We start from the raw sequence: 19727 nt of genomic DNA, 5'->3' as shown, positions 1-19727 counted from the left end.
CTTAGTCACCTGGGGGTGGGTGATGGGGACAGCAAATTGGAATGGCAACCATGATAAGGCAGCCCTGATGAAACAGACCACGTTGAGGCCTCCATCTTGGAATAGCTACTTTAGGGACGCTACCATGTTGCCATGGCAATTACAAGTCACAGGTGAACCACGACCTTGTGGAGGCAGCCCTCTGGGACTAGCTACTATGAGCGGGAAGGAGGCGGGCTAGCTGCAGGGGCAACTAGGATGAGTTAAAGAGGAACCAAAGCCCAGATGGGGAAGACTACTCTGGTGAGGTAGCCACGATGGAATGGTGGGCACTAGGTCTCATGGTGGCCTGGGGAGCCACACACGATGAACTGAACACCATACTGAGGCAATGTTGAATTAGTGATGTTGACAAAAGTGCTCATGACCTGGTTGTTCTTAAGTTCTTAAGTGGCCGATCTTTATTAACTTTAATAATTCATCTTTCTGGCCCTGAGGTAGGGTACTTTGATCTCTGGTCCTTTTGTGACCTTACGGATATTGGAGGAATCAGAGTCCCCAGAGTTCAGAGGTCTGTGGGTCAAGTCTGGCTTCCACGGCTTGAAGCTGAGTATAAGAAAGAGTGTCTCAGAGGCCTTGACCTGCGGATGTATTGGCAGTTTTGGGATGGGTGGGTGGGTGGGGTGACTTTGTACTTACCTGGAAGGTGGGGAGAGTGGGGTGTCTCCAGAGGAAGAGGTTTCAATGCCCCACCTTCAAAGATTGGTGCTCCTCCCCTCCCCAAGGCCTTCTAGGGAATGGGTCATCTGGTCTGACCCACCCTAGCCCTTCAAGGCCCAGGTGTCCCCTCCCCATATTCCACCGAAGTAGGTCAAGGGGAGAGAGGCTGGGGGATAGGGGTGCCCAATTAGGGAACTATACAGCCACCTTGGCTAGTGTACCCAAGGCCCTGCAGACCCTGCCTTGAGATCTTGCTGTGTCTACACAGAGATTTCATACCCTTTCAGGACTCAGGAGTCGGTCCTTCCTAGGTGCCGGGCGCTCTGAACACAGGAATCCAGGCCCCCAGCCCTCCCTCATACTCAGGAGTCTAGGTCCCCAGCCCTACCTCAGGGTAGTCCAAATTCCCGGCGGCTTCCTCCCCACCCCCCACCCCCCACGCCCCCACCTCCGCCACCTCCCCGCCCCCCCTCCTCCTTGGCAGCCCCTCCCCTCCCCCACCTCCTCTCGCTCTATCGGATCTTCGTCCTCGTCGTCCTCGCCGTCCTCGCCATCCTCCACCGTCGAGTACTCCTGCGTGAAAGGCACGGCTCCCTCGGCCGAATGGAAGCGCAGGCGGTAGAGCAGCCGCACCCACTGGCCGAACTCGCGGTCTCGGGTCTCGGCCGGGGCCCGCAGCTGCAGGTAGAAGGCGCGGCCGGTGCGGAACTTGACCTTGAGTTGCCAGCGGCTTTCGTCGTGGACGAAGAGCTGGACGAACTGCAAGGGGAACAGCCTGGGAGGGCGGAAGGGGCAGCCTCAGGTTCTGACGCTCCCTGGCTCGGCACGGTGATTTCCCGCCTAGGCGGCGGCCTCGGCCTTCGCCACTCTGTTCCCACGCGGCCGCCAGAGGGCGCCGGCCAACACCCAAGTTCACGTCCCTCCCGCGGCTCCGAGTAAAAGCGAAGTCCGCAGCACCTTCACCACCAGGCCCTGCAGATCTGCCTCCTCTGTTTACCTCTCTGCTCGCTCTCTCTCACTCACTCAGCCCCGGCAACACCGGCCTCGTTGCTGTTCCATAAACCTACCAGGCGAGCTCCAACCTCAGGACCACTGCACAGGCTGGGAAATCTTCCTCCAGCCAGCCCCGTGGCTTGGCCCCTTCATCTTGTGTCTTTCTCAAGAAGCGCCTTCTCTGGGAGAAGGTCTGTTTACAACCCGTGGCTTACTTGCAACCATGTCCACCCTTGCAGACCTCCCCACTCCCTCTACCCCATCTGATATGTCTCCACAGACCTTACCCCATTGGACAAATTGTCATTTATTCTGTCTGCCTTCCCAGAGGGGTTGTTTGAAGACAGAGATTTTGGTCCCATTTTGTTCGCCGCTGTTCCCCGAGTACCCAGAGCTCACACATGGCAGGTGCTCAATGGATGCTTGTTGAGAGGGTGGATAATTTGGCCCAGGTCACACAACAGGGATTTGAACCCAAGTCTTATCCACGTTCTTACCCACAACACGGGGCAGCCATATACCACCCTCTGGCCCAGCAATACTACCTCTAGGAATTGATCTTACAGACACTCTCACGCCTGTACCCATGGATGCCCTCTGCCTACCACACTGGCTATAATCTCAAGACACCAGGCACAACACTATTGTCAGATAGGTGGCTCCATCTGTTATGACATTCCCCAAATGGCAGAATAACAGTTGATGTTTACAAAGCGCTGACCCCGTGCCAGGGGCTGTTCTAAGCACTTCACAAACATTTACTCAGTTTATCCCCTGACAGCCCTAGAAGGTGGGCTCTCCTCTTATCCCCATGTTCCAGATGGGGAAACCGAGGCACAGATAGGTAGGGAACTTGGCTAAAGCCAGTGAAGAAGAGGTGAAGCCAGGATTTGAACCCAGGCAGGATGGTAACAGCACCAGATGCAAGCTTGGGGTCTAAGCTCGTGTATGTCGAAAAAAGGATGTGGTGGTTGTACTTATGTTGATATGAAGTGAATGTTGATATAGTGCTGAGGAGGGAATAAGCAGAGTGGAAAAGTAGCATGCACCTGCAGCTGGTTTTAAAGGAAGGGCGAACACCCACAATATGCTTATCCCAACTGGCCCAGGCTAGCTCCAAGCTGCAAAGCAGGTTAGAAGTGAGGAACTAGGGGCTGAGTGAGTCTTGATGCTTTATTTGCAGAGCAAGCTCAGTGTTTTTACCTTGACGGTATGTTTATTTGGGGGACAGTGTTGAAGGAGATTATGGGGGTTCCAAGCACCCCTTGGCACTGTCCTTAGTCTCCCTCCCACTGAAGGTCATGACTCAGTGAGCAGTGAGGTCAATTGGTGGGATAGATTAGCACTGAAAGGAAAAGGAGCAGTGTAGAAGAGAAAATGCCCCGGTGCACCGTAAGGCGTCAGCATACTGCTTTGTGGAATGTTCTAAACTTCTACAGGGGCAATACATAAAGGCTGTAAGTAGCTTTCATTTAGTTAGGTCAGAATCAGATTCTTCCATCAAGTGGGTTGCAAAAGAACTTTTTAGATTTCAGAACTGCAAAGAACTGTGGGCCCCTTTGAGTGTGTGTGTGTGTGAGATGTGAGTCTTGCTCAGTGGGGAGCCTGCTTCTCCCTCTCCCTCTCCCTCTCCCTCTGCCATTCCCCCTGCTTATGCTCTCTGGCTCTATCTTTCTGTCAAATAATAAATAAAATCTTAAAAAAAAAAAGAATCATGAGATCAGTAAGGATGAGGTACCTGAGATTCCAATCCCAACCCAACCCCTGAACCACTGTGGGTCTCTGGGTAATTGGCTCCCCTCTCTGAGCCTCGGTATATCTCTTCAAAGGATGGGGCTAAGGGGCCCCACCATGTGAGTATGTCGGAGATGAGGTTACCTGCATGGGCTACAGGGTGCCGGGTATGCGGCAGGTACTGCTACATGCTTATTCTTCTGATCCTTGCCAGGGTGAGGCTGAGGACTGTCCCTCTCATGTCCATCTATCTCTGGTTTCTAGCCCCCATGGATTGCCCTCCCCTTGTTCCCCTGGGTGTACAGCAGCCCACAGTGGGCTGGCAGCCATCCAAGACTCCTGGCCCTGGGAGTCATCTGTGTGAGAGGAGGTGCTGCAGGGAGGGGACCCAGGATGCCCAGAGCTGGGGATGGAGGAGGTCTAGGCTGGGATGGGGGCAGTCACCCAAAGAGCTGCAGGTGTCCGTTATCCTTGGCAGGGCCGGCCAGCAGCAACAGGTCTGGGAGTTCCAGGGCTGGACTGGAGGCTGCCACCCCCATGGTGACCTTGTTGGCGACTTCTCCTAACCGGGTCACCTGGGGCCAGGGGTGAGAGGTTAGAAGGCAGATAGATGGAAGGCAGGATTGGTGGGATTAAGGGTCATGAGCCAAGTGTATTAAACACCAAGTCCGGGGTCAGATATCCTGGGGTCAGAGGTCAAGAGTTATCCGGGTGTGAAGTCAGGGAAAATGAACCAAGGGAATCAGAGGCCAGGGTTCATAGAGAAGCTAAAGGTCTAGAAGCATGGGGGTGGGGGTTGATCCAGAATCCCAGGAGATGAACTTTATAGGAGAATGGTCAGAAGTCGGCAGAGCAGAGGTTCCCCAAGTCAGAACAGGGCTCAAGCCCAGGCTCGGTATCAGGGGGTTCTGGGGCTCCACACCTGCACAAAGTTGCTCTCAAAGATGGGGAAGTCTCGCAGCTGGTCGAACTCGCCGCTCAGGAGGTGGCGTTGGAGCCGTCCGGGCCGGCCCGTGGGATAGGCTGGAACCAGGGGGCATTCTAGAGAGGCGAAGTTCGAGGGGTCTAGTCCAGGAGACTGGGCCGGGGCCCCCAGCTGGTAGGGCCCAGGGAAGTCCCACTCTGAGGGTAGGGGAATCTGGGCTATCAGTCTTCGTATCGTCGGCCCCATTCCTCACCTGGTGCAACCCCACCAGGCCCGGCTCCTCCTCTCGCCTGCCATCCCACCCGGTCCCTCCTCACCTGTTCCACTGGGGGCCAGCTTAGCCTCGTGCCCCCGCATCATCGCAACGCCCCGCCCCATGGGGAGAGCAGAGGGAGGTGCCGGCGGAGAAAACCGGTGGGTGGGGCCGCGGGCTCTATCACGTCACAACGCGGCAGACCCGCTTTAACGTCACCGAAGAGACGCCCGTTACTGTGACGTCATCATAGGGGGCGGTGCCCAGAGACCTCGATGAAACTGTAGCCACCCGGCTGACGTCATACCCCGGTGGGGGCGCTAGTGCGCATGCGCAAAGAACTGGCGCAGGCGCATGGGCGGCACGCTCCATAGCGCCCGGCTCACTCCCTCCCCTGGCCTGATGGGAAGGGGTTAAAATGGCGGCCGCCGGCGCTGTAGCTACTCGGCTGCTCCTGCTCTTGCTCATGGCGGCAGCAGCTCCCAGCCGGGCCCGGGGCAGTGGCTGCCGGTCCGGGGCCGCTCTGCGGGGGGTGAGTACTCATTGGCTCTGCACGGGGGGTGGGGCTGACAGAAATCCTGGGTCTCGGGTGTTTAGGTTGGGTAAGGCGGGAATGAGGCATTGCAGGGCCAAGAGGGAAGAGGTGAAAGTTGAGTATAGTTAGGAAGGCTTTAGTGCGTGAATATGCATGAGGGGGCGGGGCTTGGATCGGATATTGGTCCCTGGGCTTTCGGTGCTGTAAAAACGAGGATGCGCCGAAGGAGGTTGGGGCAAGAACATCGTGTTAACGTTGAAACGCTAGGGATCCGCAGTCGTTAAATATGCATGAGGAGGTGTGGCCCGGGTGGAACCTTGGCGAATCAGACGTAGGGGCGGCTAAAACGAAAAGGGCAGAGAGGCTCTCGAGTTATTGGATAAAGTCCTGCTCCTGAATATGCATAAGGAGGGCGGGATCTTGAGTTGGAGGATTAAAATCTGGGCACCGGGTTGCGCAGGTGTGAGGGTTGCGTAGGTGCCAGGGCGTGGTTGGAGGACGCAGAGGTAGGAGAAATTTGAATTTGGAGAAATGGACGGCGTGGAGCCTTGTATGTACTTGATAAGGGGCGGAACTCGGGCGGCAGCGTCGCTATTGTGGCTGTTAAGGTGAAAACGAGGCCACTTGTATATTAGGTTGGGAAGGAAGCTCAGGTATCCTTTAACCCACGAATGTTTACGATGCCAGCCGTGAAGACAGTTGCCTTGGAACTGGAGATGGTTGCCTTGGAAACAAAGTTACGCTTCTTTGCAGGCTTTGGTTTTCTGGGGACCGTCCAGATCATGAATTTTCATGAAATGGGCGGTTCCTGGTGGAATCATGGTGGACAAGTGTCAGTGTTTGGATATGAATGTGAAAGTAAGGTTCCTCCTTCAGCCTGCGTCTGCCCTGGGGTCCGTGGGTCCTGCCCTGCTGAGGGCTCTGATGGTCCTCACCTGGGGACCTCTCTCTCACCTGCAGGCGGGAGCAGAAGGTCGAGAGGGTGAAGGCTGTGGCACCGTGGGGCTGCTGCTGGAGCACTCATTCGAGATCGGTGAGTCCAGCAACGTCCTTGTCTGGGCGCTTTCCTGGTGCCCCGTCAAGTCAAGAACTTGGGTCTGGGTGCTACCCAGTGTGAGACATGCCATCCATTTACTAAAAGTTTTGCCCCTGAGTGTGTTTGCATTATTCTGGGGAGGCTGGGGCAGGGAGGACATGAGAGAGAAGGAACCCTACCTTTGAATACTCCCTTTATCTGTAAGACAAATCCTAGTTTCAGAAAGGCAGTGCAGCAGTAATAAACTCAGAGCAGACTTCTTAGACTAGTCACCCTGTGCCCTGCACTAGGGGCTAGATGCTCTGCGTGTATTCACTCATTTGCCCTTGCTGCAGTCATGCAACTTAGTAGGTATTAGAGATAGCCCCATTTTCCAGAAGGGGAAACTGAGGCTCAGAGGGGCACCACACAAGGTCCTTCTGTAAGTGAATGGTAGAGCCCGGATCTGCTGTACAGCCCAGCTTAAATACGATTCAGGTGTTCAGATTCCTAGAGCACAGAGGTCAGTATGGCCCAGAGGTCCAAGCCCCCAAACTCTGGGGCACTTGTTAGAAACGCTGAAGCTGGGACCCTCCACAGACCTCCTGACTCAGACCCTGGCCTCTGCCAGGAAAGCCCCACTGGTTCTGACATGGCCCAGTGGTTGGAAGCCCCTGTATTTTGCAGTTGGGAGAACTGAGGCTTAGAGAGATTAGGTGACTGTCCCTGAGTCACCTGGCAAGGCAGAGGCAGGGCTTAGGAGCTGTGGTGTCTAGACATCTGCCGTGGGCTGCCCTGTGAGATAGGAGGGCAGGACATGGTGGGGGGGGTGTCCCCACTTCGCAAGTGGGAAAATGGGGGCTCGGGAGGGGGAAGCAACCTGGTCATTGCAAGGGGTTCAGTGATGGCGTGGCTGCTGAGCCCTGATTCCCCACAGATGACAGTGCCTACTTTCGGAAGCGGGGCTCACTGCTCTGGAACCAGCAGGATGGCAGTTTGTCCCTGTCGCAGCGACAGCTCAATGAAGAGGAGCGGGGCCGGCTCCGGGTGAGGAGGGGACCCGGGGCTTGGCTGGGGTGTGGGGGGATTGTGTCTTGGAGCATGCCATGCCATATCGTTAGCTCGTCTCACCCTTCCAGGTTCAGCCAAGATGCTTTACAGTCAGTTAGGAGGAGATTTGCTGGGGAGGAGAAAGAGATCCCCGTAAAGGCCACAGTTAAACAAAAGAAGGTTATTTCTACCATAGTGTGCTTCGTGGCTTCCTCAAGGCCAGGCTCCTCCCTGGCCTGGCCTGGTCCTCCCTAGGGATGGTGCACGGAGATGCAGCAGGCCAGAGGAAGAGAAAAAGGAGGCGCAGAGAGAGAAGCCATCTTTTGGGGACGGCCCACCAAAGCTGCTACAGTCTACTTGCACTCTATTCCTTTAGCCAGATGTAGTTGCCAGGGAGGCTGGGGATGCAGGTTTCATCGTGGGCAGGCACGTGCCCATGGGCGCCCTCCCTGTGGGAGGTGGTCCACCCCAGCCAGCCTTGCTGTGTGCTTCCCATGTGGTTCTTTGTCACAGCTGCCTCTCAAGAGAATTTGTCACTCCTGTGACTGGGGAGTCTAGGTATGGGATGGGCCCAGGTGCAACTGGATCCAGGTTTGAGGAAAGTGTCCTTGGGACTCACTGCATCCCTGGGCTGGGCTCTACTGCCCTTAAGGTGGCTTCTCCCCCAGGTGGAGCACCCAGTGGCTCCTGGCCTCACTCACCAGCAGGGCCACCCACTGGGAAAAGTTCTGGGCTAGGGGTTAGGGGGATGCTGGTGGGGTGAGACGGGGGAAGGGTCCCCTGGGCCCAGTGGCAGTCCAGGCCTGGTGGGGGCCGCTCATTGTCCTTCTCACTGCCACCCTCCTCTGCCCTGCAGGATGTGGCAGCCCTGAATGGCTTGTACCGTGTCCGGGTCCCTCAGCGCCCTGGGGCCCCTGATGGCCCAGAAGCTGGCGGTTATGTCTCCTCTTTTGTCCCTGCGGTGAGTCAGTGACGGGGACCTTCCTTGTGCCTCCCACCTGCCCCGGCCTGGCTTCCACCATTTGTGCCCCAACATTTATGGACAGGGAGGACTCAGACCTGGCCTTGCCCTCAAGGGTCCCCTGGGCTGGAGGGGGACAGTCCACGTGGTGGGCCCTTCGATGGGACATCACAGGACCTCATGGGGAGGCTTTTGCACTTGGACTTGTGCCCAAAGGAGGGGGAACCCATGAAGGGCTTTGAAAGATCCTTCTGGGCCCTGTGAGAGGGGTTGGAGACTTTGGGGTCTTGGCGTGGGTAAGGTCTGGGTGGCAGCCCTGATCCCCCTGCCCCCCCCCAGTGCTCCCTGGTGGAGTCGCACCTCTCGGACCAGCTGACTCTGCACGTGGACGTGGCTGGCAACGTGGTGGGCGTGTCAGTGGTGACGCATCCTGGGGGCTGCAGGGGACACGAAGTGGAAGACGTGGACCTGGAACTATTCAACACCTCTGTGCAGCTGCAGCCGCCGGCCACCGCCCCGGGGTGAGGGTGGGCAGGGTGCGGGCGCTCTGGGGTGAGGGCGCGCGGGGTGCGGGTACAGGGCAGGGGCGTGGGCAGTCCAGTCTCTGTCTCAGCCGTCCTTCTGCTGGCTTTGCCGTGTCCTTGTTGGCTGCCCCAGCCCCTTACCCTCTCTCCTTCTCCGCCCACCCCTAGTCCTGAGACCGCAGCCTTCATTGAGCGCCTGGAGATGGAGCAGGCCCAGAAGGCCAAGAACCCCCAGGAACAGAAGTCCTTTTTCGCCAAATATGTGAGTGGAGCTCTGCCTGCCCCTGCTCCCTTCCCTCCTGAGTCGCCCTCTGCCCTTCTCTCCCCTGTGGCCCTCGGCCTGTTCCTCATCCTCCAGGCCTCCTGTGCGTGGGGCTTGCTTGTCGCCTCCGGGCCCGTCCCCTGGCACCTGGGCTGAGCCCAAGGCCTGGGCGGAGTGGGTGAGGACTATGGGCCATGCGCATGCCTCCGCCTGGGTCTGTTCATGGCAGCGGTCGCAGGGCATCCAGGCTCAGCAAATGGCCGGCCCAGAGCCAGGTGGCGGGGTGAGACGGGGAAGGGTCCCCTGGGCCCGGTGGCAGCCCAGGCCTGCCTCAGGCTGGGGGCAGGTGCAGTACAGGCAGTGTTGGTCTTGAACAGAGGCCTGTCTGGAGGAAGGGCAGTGAGGAGGGCGGTGGTCAGGGGAGGGATGGGCAGTACTGGGACGGGGCTGGGACGAGGCCTGAGCTGGGCCAGTACGGTGAGGCTGAAGAAGGGAAGGAGACAGAGATTTAAATGGAACGGGGAGCTTTGGAAAGGAGAGGCTGGGTGGGGTCCTCCAGCCGGGCCTGGGATGCTGGTGGCTTTGAGAAGGGGCGGTTAGGGGAGGTAGGGCTATGAGTGGAGGTGCTCGGGAGGCTGGCTGGAGCTGGAAAGGGGCGGGCCTGTGCTGCCGGGCTGGGGCTGGTGGGGGGGTGCTGGGGGCACTGGGGCAGAAGGCTGGTCCACCCAAGGCAAGGGCAGGAGACAGTGGAGGCCGCTGTGGGTGGGAGGATGCCAAGCCCTACTGCCCTGAGTGTGGTGCCTGTGGGGCCTCCGTTGGTTTGCCAGTAGCTCCTGACAGCTGCGCTGTGGGGAAACTGAGGTCCAGAGAGGCCAAGAACCCACTGCCCCAGATCTGCCCTCCCCAATGGCCACAGGACCCCATGGCCACCCCTGGCCCTGACCTGTGCCCCCTCCCTCCTCAGTGGCACCTCATCCTCGGGGGGGCTGTGTTGCTCACAGCCCTGCGTCCTGCCGCCCCGGGGCCCACGCCGCCGCCGCAGGAGGCCTGAGTGAGGACTGAGCCCCCTCCCGCCTCCACCTTCCCTGCACCCCACCAGCCCTTCCCCAACCTGTAGTGATGTAGGGGACCTGGGCCCCCTTCCCTCACGTGGCCTCCCCTCACGCCGGCTCCCCTACCTTCCCGCCCTGGGGGAATGTGGCTCATACTCACTTCTCTTCTTTCTGTCTCTCTCTTTGTTTGTCTGTCCATCGTCCCATCCTCCCACCTGGCCCACAGTGGATGTACATCATTCCTGTCGTCCTGTTCCTCATGATGTCAGGAGCTCCAGACGCCGGGGGCCAGGGAGGGGGTGGCGGCGGGGGTGGTGGTGGGGGCAGTGGCCGCTGAGGGGCCAGGGCATCAGTGCCTGGTCCTCTTTCGTCCAGGCAACTCCCTTCCTGCCAGAATGCTCCTGTCCTTGATCATCCCAAGAAGGATTTGCTAGCTCCTCCCAGCTCCATCCCATGAGGGTAGAAGGACTCCTCCCCAGGAGTCCTTTCCCTCTGGGCGGACGGGTGGCCAGATTCTGGTGCACCCTGCCTTCCCCTCTGGTCCCTCCGTGGCCCCAAAGACTTCCTCTTGCCCACAGCATGGAGCTCGAGCTCCTGGTCCAGCTCTGACCTTGTATTTGTCCCCCTTTCCCCTGAGCCTCGTAGTTTGGGAACATGCCGAGTTCTCTCCAGCCTCTGTGCCTTTGTTCGTGGTCTTCTTGCCCTGCCTGTCCCTGGCTAGGCTAGAGGGTCCCTCTACCTTGTCTGACACTGGATTGGGCCACGCACTTCCCACCTGTCTGCCCTTGAGGGGCCTGGCACAGAGCAGGTGTGGGCTGGCCATGGGCGCCCCCTGGGCCCCATTCCTCCCAGCAGCGCTGCCTTGGGACACCTCTCCGGCCTTTATCTGCCCGTGGCTCTGAGCAGGAGTTTAGGTGTCCTGCCCCATCAGGATGCCAGGCCTCCCATAGGCTTTGGGGCATGAAGAAATGATTTTTAAAGTAAAGACAAAACAAACTAATATTTAGTAGAGTCGAGGGCCGGATGATGTAAATAGAATCCCTTCCCCTGCCTGGAATGTCTTCCCTGGGACAGGCCACCAGGAGAGGACTGCTGGCCTTTCCTATTTATCACCACCCCCCCTTTGTCTATTTAAAAATATCGACGATATATTGAGATACATTAGGGTTTTGAAAAGGTGCGACTTCCAGCAACCAAAGGCACCCGTTGATTTGGTTCCAGGGAAGTCCTGGTGTACAGGCTTGATTGAGTTCCGCCGCTCCGCTCTGTGTATTATTCAGAAGCACACACAAATGGCCGGCACGGTCCCTGAAATGCCGTGTAACGCTCCGCAGTGTTGTATGGCAGTTTATTAAACCGTTCCCCAAATGTTCAACATTTAGCTTCCTGCTGGATGTGGTTATAAATAGCACGACAGCGAGCGCTCTCCAGTCTCTCTTTGGTGAGTTTGAATTATTTCCTGGGGATGCATGACCAAAAGTGGAATTACGATGGCAGATTGGAAGCACTTTTATGAAAAAGTGGTGCATTTGTGTGGCTCTGCTGTCAAAACAGCGTAAGAGGTGTGTGGTGGACAGTTGTTTCCCCCGCTTGCTCTCATGTGCTTCATTTCCCTCCTCGTGTCTGTGCCGGCGCGGGCAGGTAGGGACACACGCTGTCCTCCTTTCTTTTTGTAATGCACAAGTAGCGAATCCCCTACACAGCCTTGCCCTTGCTTCTTTGCTCCTGCCCCGTATATTCTGGAGACTTCTAGTGGGGGACTGGCCTCGTCTTTTGTGCCCCACCAGAGACATGCGCCCGGAGCTCATTCAACCTGGCCTCCACCTACGGATGTCACCCCTTTTCACAGATGCAGCTGTAACCAAGATGAAACCCCAGCGGTGGCCAAAGGAAGGTGGCGTTTGTAAACGTGACCCATGTTGCTAAGTTGCTCTCCATGGAGCAAACGCCAGTCCCCTTTCCCCCACGACGTCGCCAGCAGATGGCTCAAACCTCTCCGTGTTGTGAGGCTCTGCATCTGTCTCGAGGGAAGTGGAGCCCGGTAGCACCAATTGGGATTTTCTGGGAACCATTCTTGTCCTTTGCTCAAGGGCAGCACTTAACGATTTTGAATTCCTCTTGTGATTTGTCTGACTCCTCAAGCCACCTTGTCTGTTTTCTGGTCCCTCTGGATTCCTGTCCTGCTGTGGCCCTTCCTTTGGCCCTTCTCTTCCCTCAGACCTCGCTCCTAGGGGCCAGCCACTCCCCGCTGTGCTGCAACAAGTGGCCTGAGAGTCCCAAACAGTCCCACCGATTTGCAGTTCCGCAGTATTTTCTTCGACTGTGTTGTTGTGTTACACACAACATTGGGAGTTATCGTTCGACCCGTTTCTTTGTGGCTTTAATACATAAAACAGTGTTCCAGGGGTGCTTTCCCGTCTGTGCTCCACGTGAATTGCCCCCATGGTGTTTCCTCGTGCTTTCTTGGACAAGGTTCAGACTTGGAGTTCCTAACCCTTCGTCTCACTGGCAGGTGCATTCCTGCCCCAGTCATTTGTCGGACCATTTTGTAATTTTTTAATGGATTGAGATTGAGCTCTTTACCTGATTACCTTCTTTTCCTCTAAGACTCTTTGAATCACTCTGGAGCCAGCAGGGTTAATCTGCGGTATATTCCAGTCACTGTCTGAGCTAGTTTGGGCTCCTTGGGGCTCTGTCCTCATTAAAATTTTCTAATTCTTGCCTCTCCCTGGAGAGCCCACTTACTATTTCATATTATTGACCAAGGTATCCAGGGATATAGCAAGGAACTCAAAAGATACCATAGGATCCAAAGCAAAGAGCCTTCCACTCACCCCAGCCTGGCACCTGTTCCCCTCACCGGGGGCAGCCTGAGTTTCCAGTCTCCTGCTTGTTGCTCTGGAGATACTCTCTACATAAACAAGCAAACATCTGTGTGAAGAGTTTTACAAAAATGTGTAGCTCTATTTTTTTTTTTTAAGATTTTATTTATTTGAGAGAGAGAGCACAAGTATGGGGAGAGGGACGGGGAGAGGGAGAGGGAGAAGCAGACTCCCTGCTGAACAGGGAGCCCGATGCGGGGTTCGATCCCAGGACCCCGGGATTGTGACCTGCGCTGAAGGCAGGTGCTGAAGGCAGACGCTTAACTGAGCCATCCAGGCACTCTGTAGCTCTAGTTTTTTTTCTTCCTATCTAAGTTGGAGAGGTTTCCATCTGGGATATAAAGTGCATCCTCATTCTTTGATGTAGCTAGCTTGGAGTTGACTTCGTTGGTCCCCGTGGAGGGACCTGCAGGTTGTTGCAAGCAGTGCTGCAGGAATCCCCATGCGCCCGCATCAGTTCGCATACATGCACATGTGTCTGCAGGACACACTGCCAGAGGGGGACTTGCTGGGGGCAGCCTCAGCCACCTCCCATCCACACTGGAGCCCCTCTTGCTGACCATCAAACCCGTCTCCCGCTCAGACGCCCCTCCTGGTCTCCAGACCCTTGGCTCCTTCCCCAGGCTGTGCCTCTGGGAGAGTCTCTGCCACCCATCCGCCCCCAGTCGGAGCCCCTGCAGGAATCCTTACTCCGGGAAGTGGTGCCACCACCTGCTTGGCCTCACAGACCAGAGCACTGCGGTGCCGTACTCTGCTGTTCCTTCCTGCCTCACCCCTTCTCCTGTCCCCTTGGCCCCAGCCCTGGCCTCATCCTCCCCCACCTGGACCATCAGCCCAGCCTCCTTCCCTGGCCTCAGGGGGGGGATTTCTGACACCAGAGCTGCCCCCCACTCCTCCCCGGCTCTGAGCCCTCCCATGGCTGCGTAGTGCCCTCAGGACAAAGTCCCAGCCCCTCAGCCTGGCCTTGGAGGTCTGTTAGTTTCCAATCTGTTCCTCCTTTTCAGCCTCATTGACGAGCACCCCCCAACCTCAATGAATGAGTCCCTCAGATACCACCCAGTCAGGCTGCAGGCACCCTCTAAGCCCCCATGGCCCCATCCACCTTTCTGCCATATCCCGCCCACTCTCTCCCTCCTGCATCCTTACCCTGGCCTCCTGACCTCTGGTCTAAGGTGGGAGAGCACCTGCAAGGTAAATGCTCAGGGAAAGGATTGCCTCCCTCCCCAGCTTCCTGCCTTGCCCTTTGGATGCCCTTCTTTGCCCTACAAAATGTTACCTGCTTCCTGGCATTTAGGAAACCCCTTTCCCAGCCCAGCGTTTCATATGGTCATTTAGGTATACTTAGCACAGAGTTATAGGATAGGCAATCTTTTAAAATACGTAAGGCTGATTTTAGTATATTTTAAGACTCTACTATCCAGAATTGTGCATTGTAGCAGGTGGCTTTTGGAATGAGTTCTATAAGCTCCTTTATTTAACCCATCAGAGAGACTCCATGGTGAGGATCAGAGACCAATCCCTGGGGCTTCTTTAGCTGTCATTCATCTTTGCCTGCACCCACCTCCCAGTCAGCAAGGCATAATGGTGTCATTACAAAGGAAAACTCAATTTGGCCCAATCCCTAGAAATAGGCTACCAAGCAAACTCTGTAAATCAAATCCCACTTTCCTTAGTTTCCCATAGTAGGCATGTGTGCATTTCCATGGCAACACAGAAGAGAATCCACCCATAAGATGACTTACAAACATGAAATCTGGAGGTGTAAATTGGCATACCAAGAAGCTTGCTGGGTGTGATGTTTACATATTGGCCAGGAGTAAAAATTTTACTTTTACAGAATTTTGCTTGACATCATTCCTGGTGTCTAATACAGCTGGGTTACAGTTCTGTCCTTTATCAGTAGGTGGTGATAAAAGATTTCACCCTGCCTGAGAATGCCTCTCAGACCCATAGGATGCTCTCCTGGATACTCTGGGGAGGTCAGGCCCACATGGACCCTCTCCCTGAAGAGAAGTGCCTTGCAGGGGGTGCTCTTAGCCTTTGGGAAGGTCGGGGTTCCCATGAAGCCTCTGTCCTAGCAGATGCTGGCCTTCAGGAACACCGATGCCTATTTTCTCGTCTGTGAAATGGGAGTCAGGTGAAATCCTCCCATGCTCCATGCTGCCTGAGGAAGAGAAGATGGTGGCAGGTTGGGGAGGAGAACGGGGCAGAAAGGAGGCAGCCCCCTTCTCACCAAGCTCATACAGGAGTCCAGGGATCAGGAGAGTGGAGGAGCCAATTCCTGGCCAACTGCAGGGTGGCCCAGCCAGCCCCATCCTGGCACTTACGTGCAAGTGTCTTTAGGCAACTCACTCCCTGTCTCTAAGCCAGTTCCTTGGATCCTCCTTCCTGGGCTGGGAGCAGACCTCATTCCTCCAGGCAGTGGCCAGCATCCAGGACAGACAAAAAAGAGAGAAAATGGGTGTCACAGAGGCCCTTCCACCCAAGGGGGGCTCTGGCTTGGCAGCCCTGCTCCAGGCTGTCCAGCCTCTTGCCACAAACCCTGCACAGATCCCTGGGAGGATGTCAGCTCTGAACTTCAGGGAGGGAGAGGGAAGGAGGGGGAGGCAAAGGAGAGGATCTCAGAGCTCCTGCTGAGGATGCGGCTGGCTGACAATGGAGGGGCCTCCCTGACACAGGGAGACTGGGAGACAAGGCGCAGAGGAAAGGAGGCCAGTGGAGGGGAGAAGTCCTGGAGGAGAGAGAGCAGAGGTGACAGATTCAGAGAGGAGAGAAAGGAAAGAGGGAGAGAGATTGGAAAGGAGGAGGAGAGAGAAGGGGGGGAGAGAGAAGGGATGGAGACGAGCAAGAGGGGAGCAAGGAGGAAAGACTGAAGAGAAAGTGTAGGGGGAAACATGGAATGAGGAGAGGGGGAAAGGAAGATGAGGAGAAGACAGACTGGGGGGGTACCCTGAGAGAAGGAGGCGGAGAGGGGAGAGGAAAGGAGACCGTGGCGGGGAGAGCGAGGCTGGGGGAAGGAGAAGGAGGGAGAGAGAGGAAGGGACAGAGTCGGAAAATGGAAGGCAGAGGAAGGAGACGGTCGGGGGAGAAGGGGAGGGTGCGGAGCTGGAGGAGCAGCCCGGGAGCATCTGAGACACACGGGGTAAGAAGGCCGAGACGGCAGGCGGGGAGAGGGGAAGGAAAGGGAGAGCAGGGGAAGCAAGGAGCGGAGAGCTTGCTGGCGGCCGGGATGCAAAGGCCAAGGCCGAGCGGGGCAGGCAGGGGAGAGCAGGCAGAAGGAAAGAAAGCGGGGGAAGGGAGAACAGCAGACGGGAAATAGAGAAAAGGAGAAAAAGGGAGACAGGAGTGTGGAGAGCGAGCGAGCGGGCCGGTGGGAAAGAGAAGGGCAGAGAGGGGGAGAGGCCGAGAAAGGAGGGGTGTGAGGGAGGCTCGAGGAACCGGGAGTGGGGAGAGGAGGTGAGAGAGAAGTGGAAGAAAAAGGGTGGAGAGGAGAGAGCGCGAAGACCAAACTGAGAAGAGTGAGGTGTGTAGTGAGGGGTGGCTGTGCCACACAGGGTGTGGGGAGCGGCGGGAGAGCGAGAGGAGGAGGAGAAGGGATGCGGGGAAGGAGGGGGACGAAACACTGGCGGGAAGAGGGGCCCGGCCGCGGCCAGAGCGCGCACGCGCACGGACAGGCACAGGCGCGCGCACAGGAAGGCGCGCGCGCGCCCCGAGGCCGAGGCCGGGGCCGGGGCCGGGGCCGGCTGAGGAGGGGAGCCGGGGGGAGCCGACCAGAGACGAGGAAAGCCGAGAGCGAGGGTAGAGGGAAGGGCGGGAGGCGCGCGCGCGCTCGGCTCACACCCCGCTGCCGAGACGCCGCTCCCTCCTCAGCGCCCGGCCGCCGCCGAGGGAGAGGACGGCTCGACAGCCGGGAAGACAGAGATGGTGCGGAGCCAACGGTGTGGGGAAGGGGCCGGGCGACGAAGGGGACCGAAGGAACGACAGAGCTAGAACTAGAGAAGAGGGAAGGGAGGGTTTGCCGCCTCCCGAGCGGTGACGCCGTTCCAGGTCGCGGGCAGTGGCCCCGTCCCGGTGCGCGAGGAGCTGCAGAGACCGGTGGGCTGATGGTCCCCGGAGCTGGCAGGACGTGACAGGAGGTGCATGACGTGTGAAACACAAATCACGGGGCCGTTTCTTCGGAGGCAGGAGACGCGTATCACCAGCCCGCGGGGACGCCCGGCCGGGCCCGTGGGTGCCAGAGGGGCCTCCCCGCTCTAGGAGGCAGCAGGGGGCCCGGGCCTCGCAGGGGTGCAGCCCGCGGGGGGAGGCGCAGATGTGGGAGGAAGAGACGGAGGGACAGGAGAGGGTGAGGGAGACGCTCAGGGACGAGAAAAGGCAGAGAAATGGTGAAGGAAAATGGGAGGGGGGGGGCACTGTCCAGGAAAGAGGAGAAGCCAGGGCGTGAGGTGGGGTAGAGTCGGAATGGCGGGAAGGACCCCGGGGGTGAAGGCGAGTAGGGGAGAAGACGAAGGAGGAAAGAAGAGCAAAAAAAATCGATGAAAAGAAGGTACAGGAAAAGCCGAGTGAGAGTATGGATAGACGGGGGGCGGGGGGAGATAGGAGACCCCATGGACCCCGAGTCTGTGTGAGGGACAGAGACAGAGGACAGAGAGGAGAGAAGGGAACGGGAAGCGGAAAGCAGAAGGAAAAGATGTGCTCCCTGACTACAACCAGAAGAACAGGGGGTTGGTGTGAGAACCAAATACAAGGAAAAGAAGCTGGAGATGAAGGGGACAGGAGTAGAGGAAGAGGAGAGGCACAGAGAAGGAGAGGGAGGGAAGAGGGTGCGCAGTGTAAACCAATATGGGGAGGACCCACCACACGGTGCCCCAGAGCGGCCCTCCTGTCAGCGCTGCTGTGGGAACTAGACAGAGCAGGAAGCTCCAGGCTCAGGGATGCCACCTCGGTGTCATTCCCCCCCCCCCACCCCACCCCACCCCCGTCGTCGACATCTCCTGGGGAGCAAAGGGACAGGGTAGATGAGGGGGCTGAGTGAAGCGCAGGGGGAGGAGAGTGTGAGGTGGGACTAAAGTCCTGAGGAAAGGAGATAAGCTTCCAGAGAGGGTGAGAGCCACAGGACGGGAAGCCAGACCAGTGGGGTTGGGGTAGATGAAGGTGAAGAAGGACAAGAGCATCGTTTCGGGGAGAAATGGGAGAGGCGTGTGTCTGAAATAAAGTGTAACTCTGAGGAGCACGATGAGAGGAATAAAGAAAACCTGTGTGGGTGTGTGTGGGGAGAGACGCAGATCAGGACAGGAGAGGAGAGGAAGAGGAGGAGAAGCGAGGCACAATCAAGAAGGTGTGAGCAAAAGAAACCAGAAGTGTGAGGGAAATTAGTGTGAGGAGGAAAGTGTGTGTCACAGATGGGGCAGAGATAGAAACTGTGTGGGGGACAGAGGAACAGAGGTGAGAAAGAAAAAGATGAAGAGTGAGACATGGAATCAGAGTCTGAGAGAGAGAATCTGAGAGAGGGAGAGAGAGTCTGAGAGACAGAGAGACAGTCTGAGAGATAGACTGAGAGACAGAGTCTGAGAGAGAGAGAGCAAGAGAATCTGAGGGAGAGAGAATCTGAGAGAGAGAGTCTGAGAGAGAGTCAGAGAAAGAGACTGAGAGTGTCTAGAGTCTGAGAGTCTGAGTGAAAGAGTCAGAAAGAGAGAGTCTGAGAGACACAGAGAGAGTCATAGGGAGAGTCAGAGAGAATCTGAGAGTGAGAGTCTGAGAGAATGAGAGAGAATCTGAGGAGAGACAGTCTGAGTGAGAGTGTGTGAGTCTGAAAGAGAGAGAGACTGTGTGTGAGGGAATCTGAAAGAGTCTGAGAGAGAGTCACAGAGTGAGAGAGTCTGAGTGAGAGTCTGAAAAAGTGAGAGAGAGAGAGTCAGAGAGTCTGAGTCCGAGTGAGTCTGAGACACAGAATCTGAGAAAGAGAGGGTGAGAGAGAGTCTGAGAGAGAGAGTCAGAGAAAGAGAGTCTGAGAGAGAGAGCGAGTCTGAGGAAGTCTGAGAGAATCAGAGAGGGAGAGTCTGAGAGAGAGTCTGAGAGCGAGAGAGTCAGAGCGTCTGAGAGAGAGTCTGAGAGAATCAGAGAGTCTGAGAAAGTCTGAGAGAATCAGAGAGAATCTAAGAGAGTGAGAGCGAGAGAGTCTGAGAGAGAAAGTGAGAGAATCAGAGTTTGAGAGAAAGAGAGTCTGAGAAAGTCAGAGAGTCTGAGAGAGTCTGAGACAGAGTGTGTGTATGAGAGAGAATGAGAGATGGTGTGTGTGTGAGAGAATCTGAGTGAAAGAGAGTCTGAGAGAGAGTCACAGAGTGAGAGAGAGAGTCTGAAAGAGTGAAAAAGAGTGAGAGAGAAAGTGTCAGAGAGTCTGAGAAAGAGTCTGAGAGTCTGAGTGAGACACAGAGTCTGAGAGAGAGAGAATCTGAGAGAGTCTGAAAGTCTGAGAAAGAGAGGGTGAGAGAGAGTCTGAGCATAAGAGAATCTGAGAGCGAGAGTCTGAGGAAGTCTGAGAGAGTCAGAGAGAGAATGAGAGAATCAGAGTCTGAGAGTGAGAGCGGGAGAGTCTGAGGAAGTCTGAGCGTCTGAGAGAGTCTGAGAGAAAAAGTGAGACAATCAGAGAGAGAGACTGAGAGTCTGAGTCTGAGAGAGAAAGAGTCAGAGAATCAGAGAGGGAGAGAGAGTGTGAGAGAAAGAGAGAGTCTGAGAAAGTCTGAGAGAGAGGGAAAGAGTCTGAGAGGGAGAGTCTGAGAAAGTCAAGAGAGTCTGAGAGAGGGAGAGAGTCTGAGAGAGTCTGAGAGAAAAAGTGAGAGAAT

General features: G+C 56.7%; 2 protein-coding genes across 4 annotated transcripts; one reads left to right on the top strand and one right to left on the bottom strand.

Annotated features, from left to right (window-relative positions):
• Positions 1-421: 421 nt before the first annotated feature.
• On the bottom strand, positions 422-4778 carry FAM71E1 (family with sequence similarity 71 member E1). Of its 2 annotated transcripts, none has more exons than XM_044922244.1 (5): positions 4669-4778; positions 4349-4467; positions 3871-4001; positions 1201-1474; positions 422-585 (listed from the first exon to the last, which is right to left on the bottom strand). In XM_044922244.1, the coding sequence occupies exons 1-5, from the start codon at positions 4727-4729 to the stop codon at positions 529-531; spliced, it is 642 nt and encodes a 213-aa protein (XP_044778179.1). In that variant the 5' UTR covers positions 4730-4778; the 3' UTR covers positions 422-528. The 2 variants fall into 2 exon arrangements, with proteins under 2 accessions (XP_044778179.1, XP_021537116.1); XM_021681441.2 differs by having other exon boundaries at positions 4642-4711.
• Positions 4779-4890: 112 nt separating this feature from the next.
• On the top strand, positions 4891-12486 carry EMC10 (ER membrane protein complex subunit 10). Of its 2 annotated transcripts, XM_021681425.2 has the most exons (8): positions 4948-5136; positions 6100-6172; positions 7092-7201; positions 8061-8165; positions 8505-8686; positions 8858-8951; positions 9916-10002; positions 10230-10283. In XM_021681425.2, the coding sequence occupies exons 1-7, from the start codon at positions 5023-5025 to the stop codon at positions 10000-10002; spliced, it is 765 nt and encodes a 254-aa protein (XP_021537100.1). In that variant the 5' UTR covers positions 4948-5022; the 3' UTR covers positions 10230-10283. The 2 variants fall into 2 exon arrangements, with proteins under 2 accessions (XP_021537099.1, XP_021537100.1); XM_021681424.1 differs by lacking the exon at positions 9916-10002 and having other exon boundaries at positions 4891-5136; positions 10230-12486.
• The last annotated feature ends 7241 nt before the right edge of the window (positions 12487-19727 follow it).

This window comes from Neomonachus schauinslandi, chromosome 16, assembly GCF_002201575.2.
Source record: "Neomonachus schauinslandi chromosome 16, ASM220157v2, whole genome shotgun sequence".
NCBI classification, from domain to species: domain Eukaryota; kingdom Metazoa; phylum Chordata; class Mammalia; order Carnivora; family Phocidae; genus Neomonachus; species Neomonachus schauinslandi.
Note: the sequence above shows the minus strand (reverse complement) of the source record. Positions and strands in the feature narration are given on the sequence as shown.

Excerpts from the sequence above, each read along its gene's own strand:
- FAM71E1 (XM_021681441.2), bottom strand. The coding sequence starts at position 4,711 with ATGATGCGGGGGCACGAGGCTAAGCTGGCCCCCAGTGGAACAGGTGAG. Across the intron at positions 1,475-3,870 it reads GGACACCTGCAGCTCTTTGG|GCTGTTCCCCTTGCAGTTCG; the intron begins GTGACTGCCCCC and ends CCGCCCTCCCAG. Across the intron at positions 586-1,200 it reads ATCCGATAGAGCGAGAGGAG|CTTCAAGCCGTGGAAGCCAG; the intron begins GTGGGGGAGGGG and ends TCTTATACTCAG.
- EMC10 (XM_021681424.1), top strand. The coding sequence starts at position 5,023 with ATGGCGGCCGCCGGCGCTGTAGCTACTCGGCTGCTCCTGCTCTTGCTC. Across the intron at positions 7,202-8,060 it reads AGGAGCGGGGCCGGCTCCGG|GATGTGGCAGCCCTGAATGG; the intron begins GTGAGGAGGGGA and ends TCTGCCCTGCAG. Across the intron at positions 8,166-8,504 it reads TCTCCTCTTTTGTCCCTGCG|TGCTCCCTGGTGGAGTCGCA; the intron begins GTGAGTCAGTGA and ends GCCCCCCCCCAG.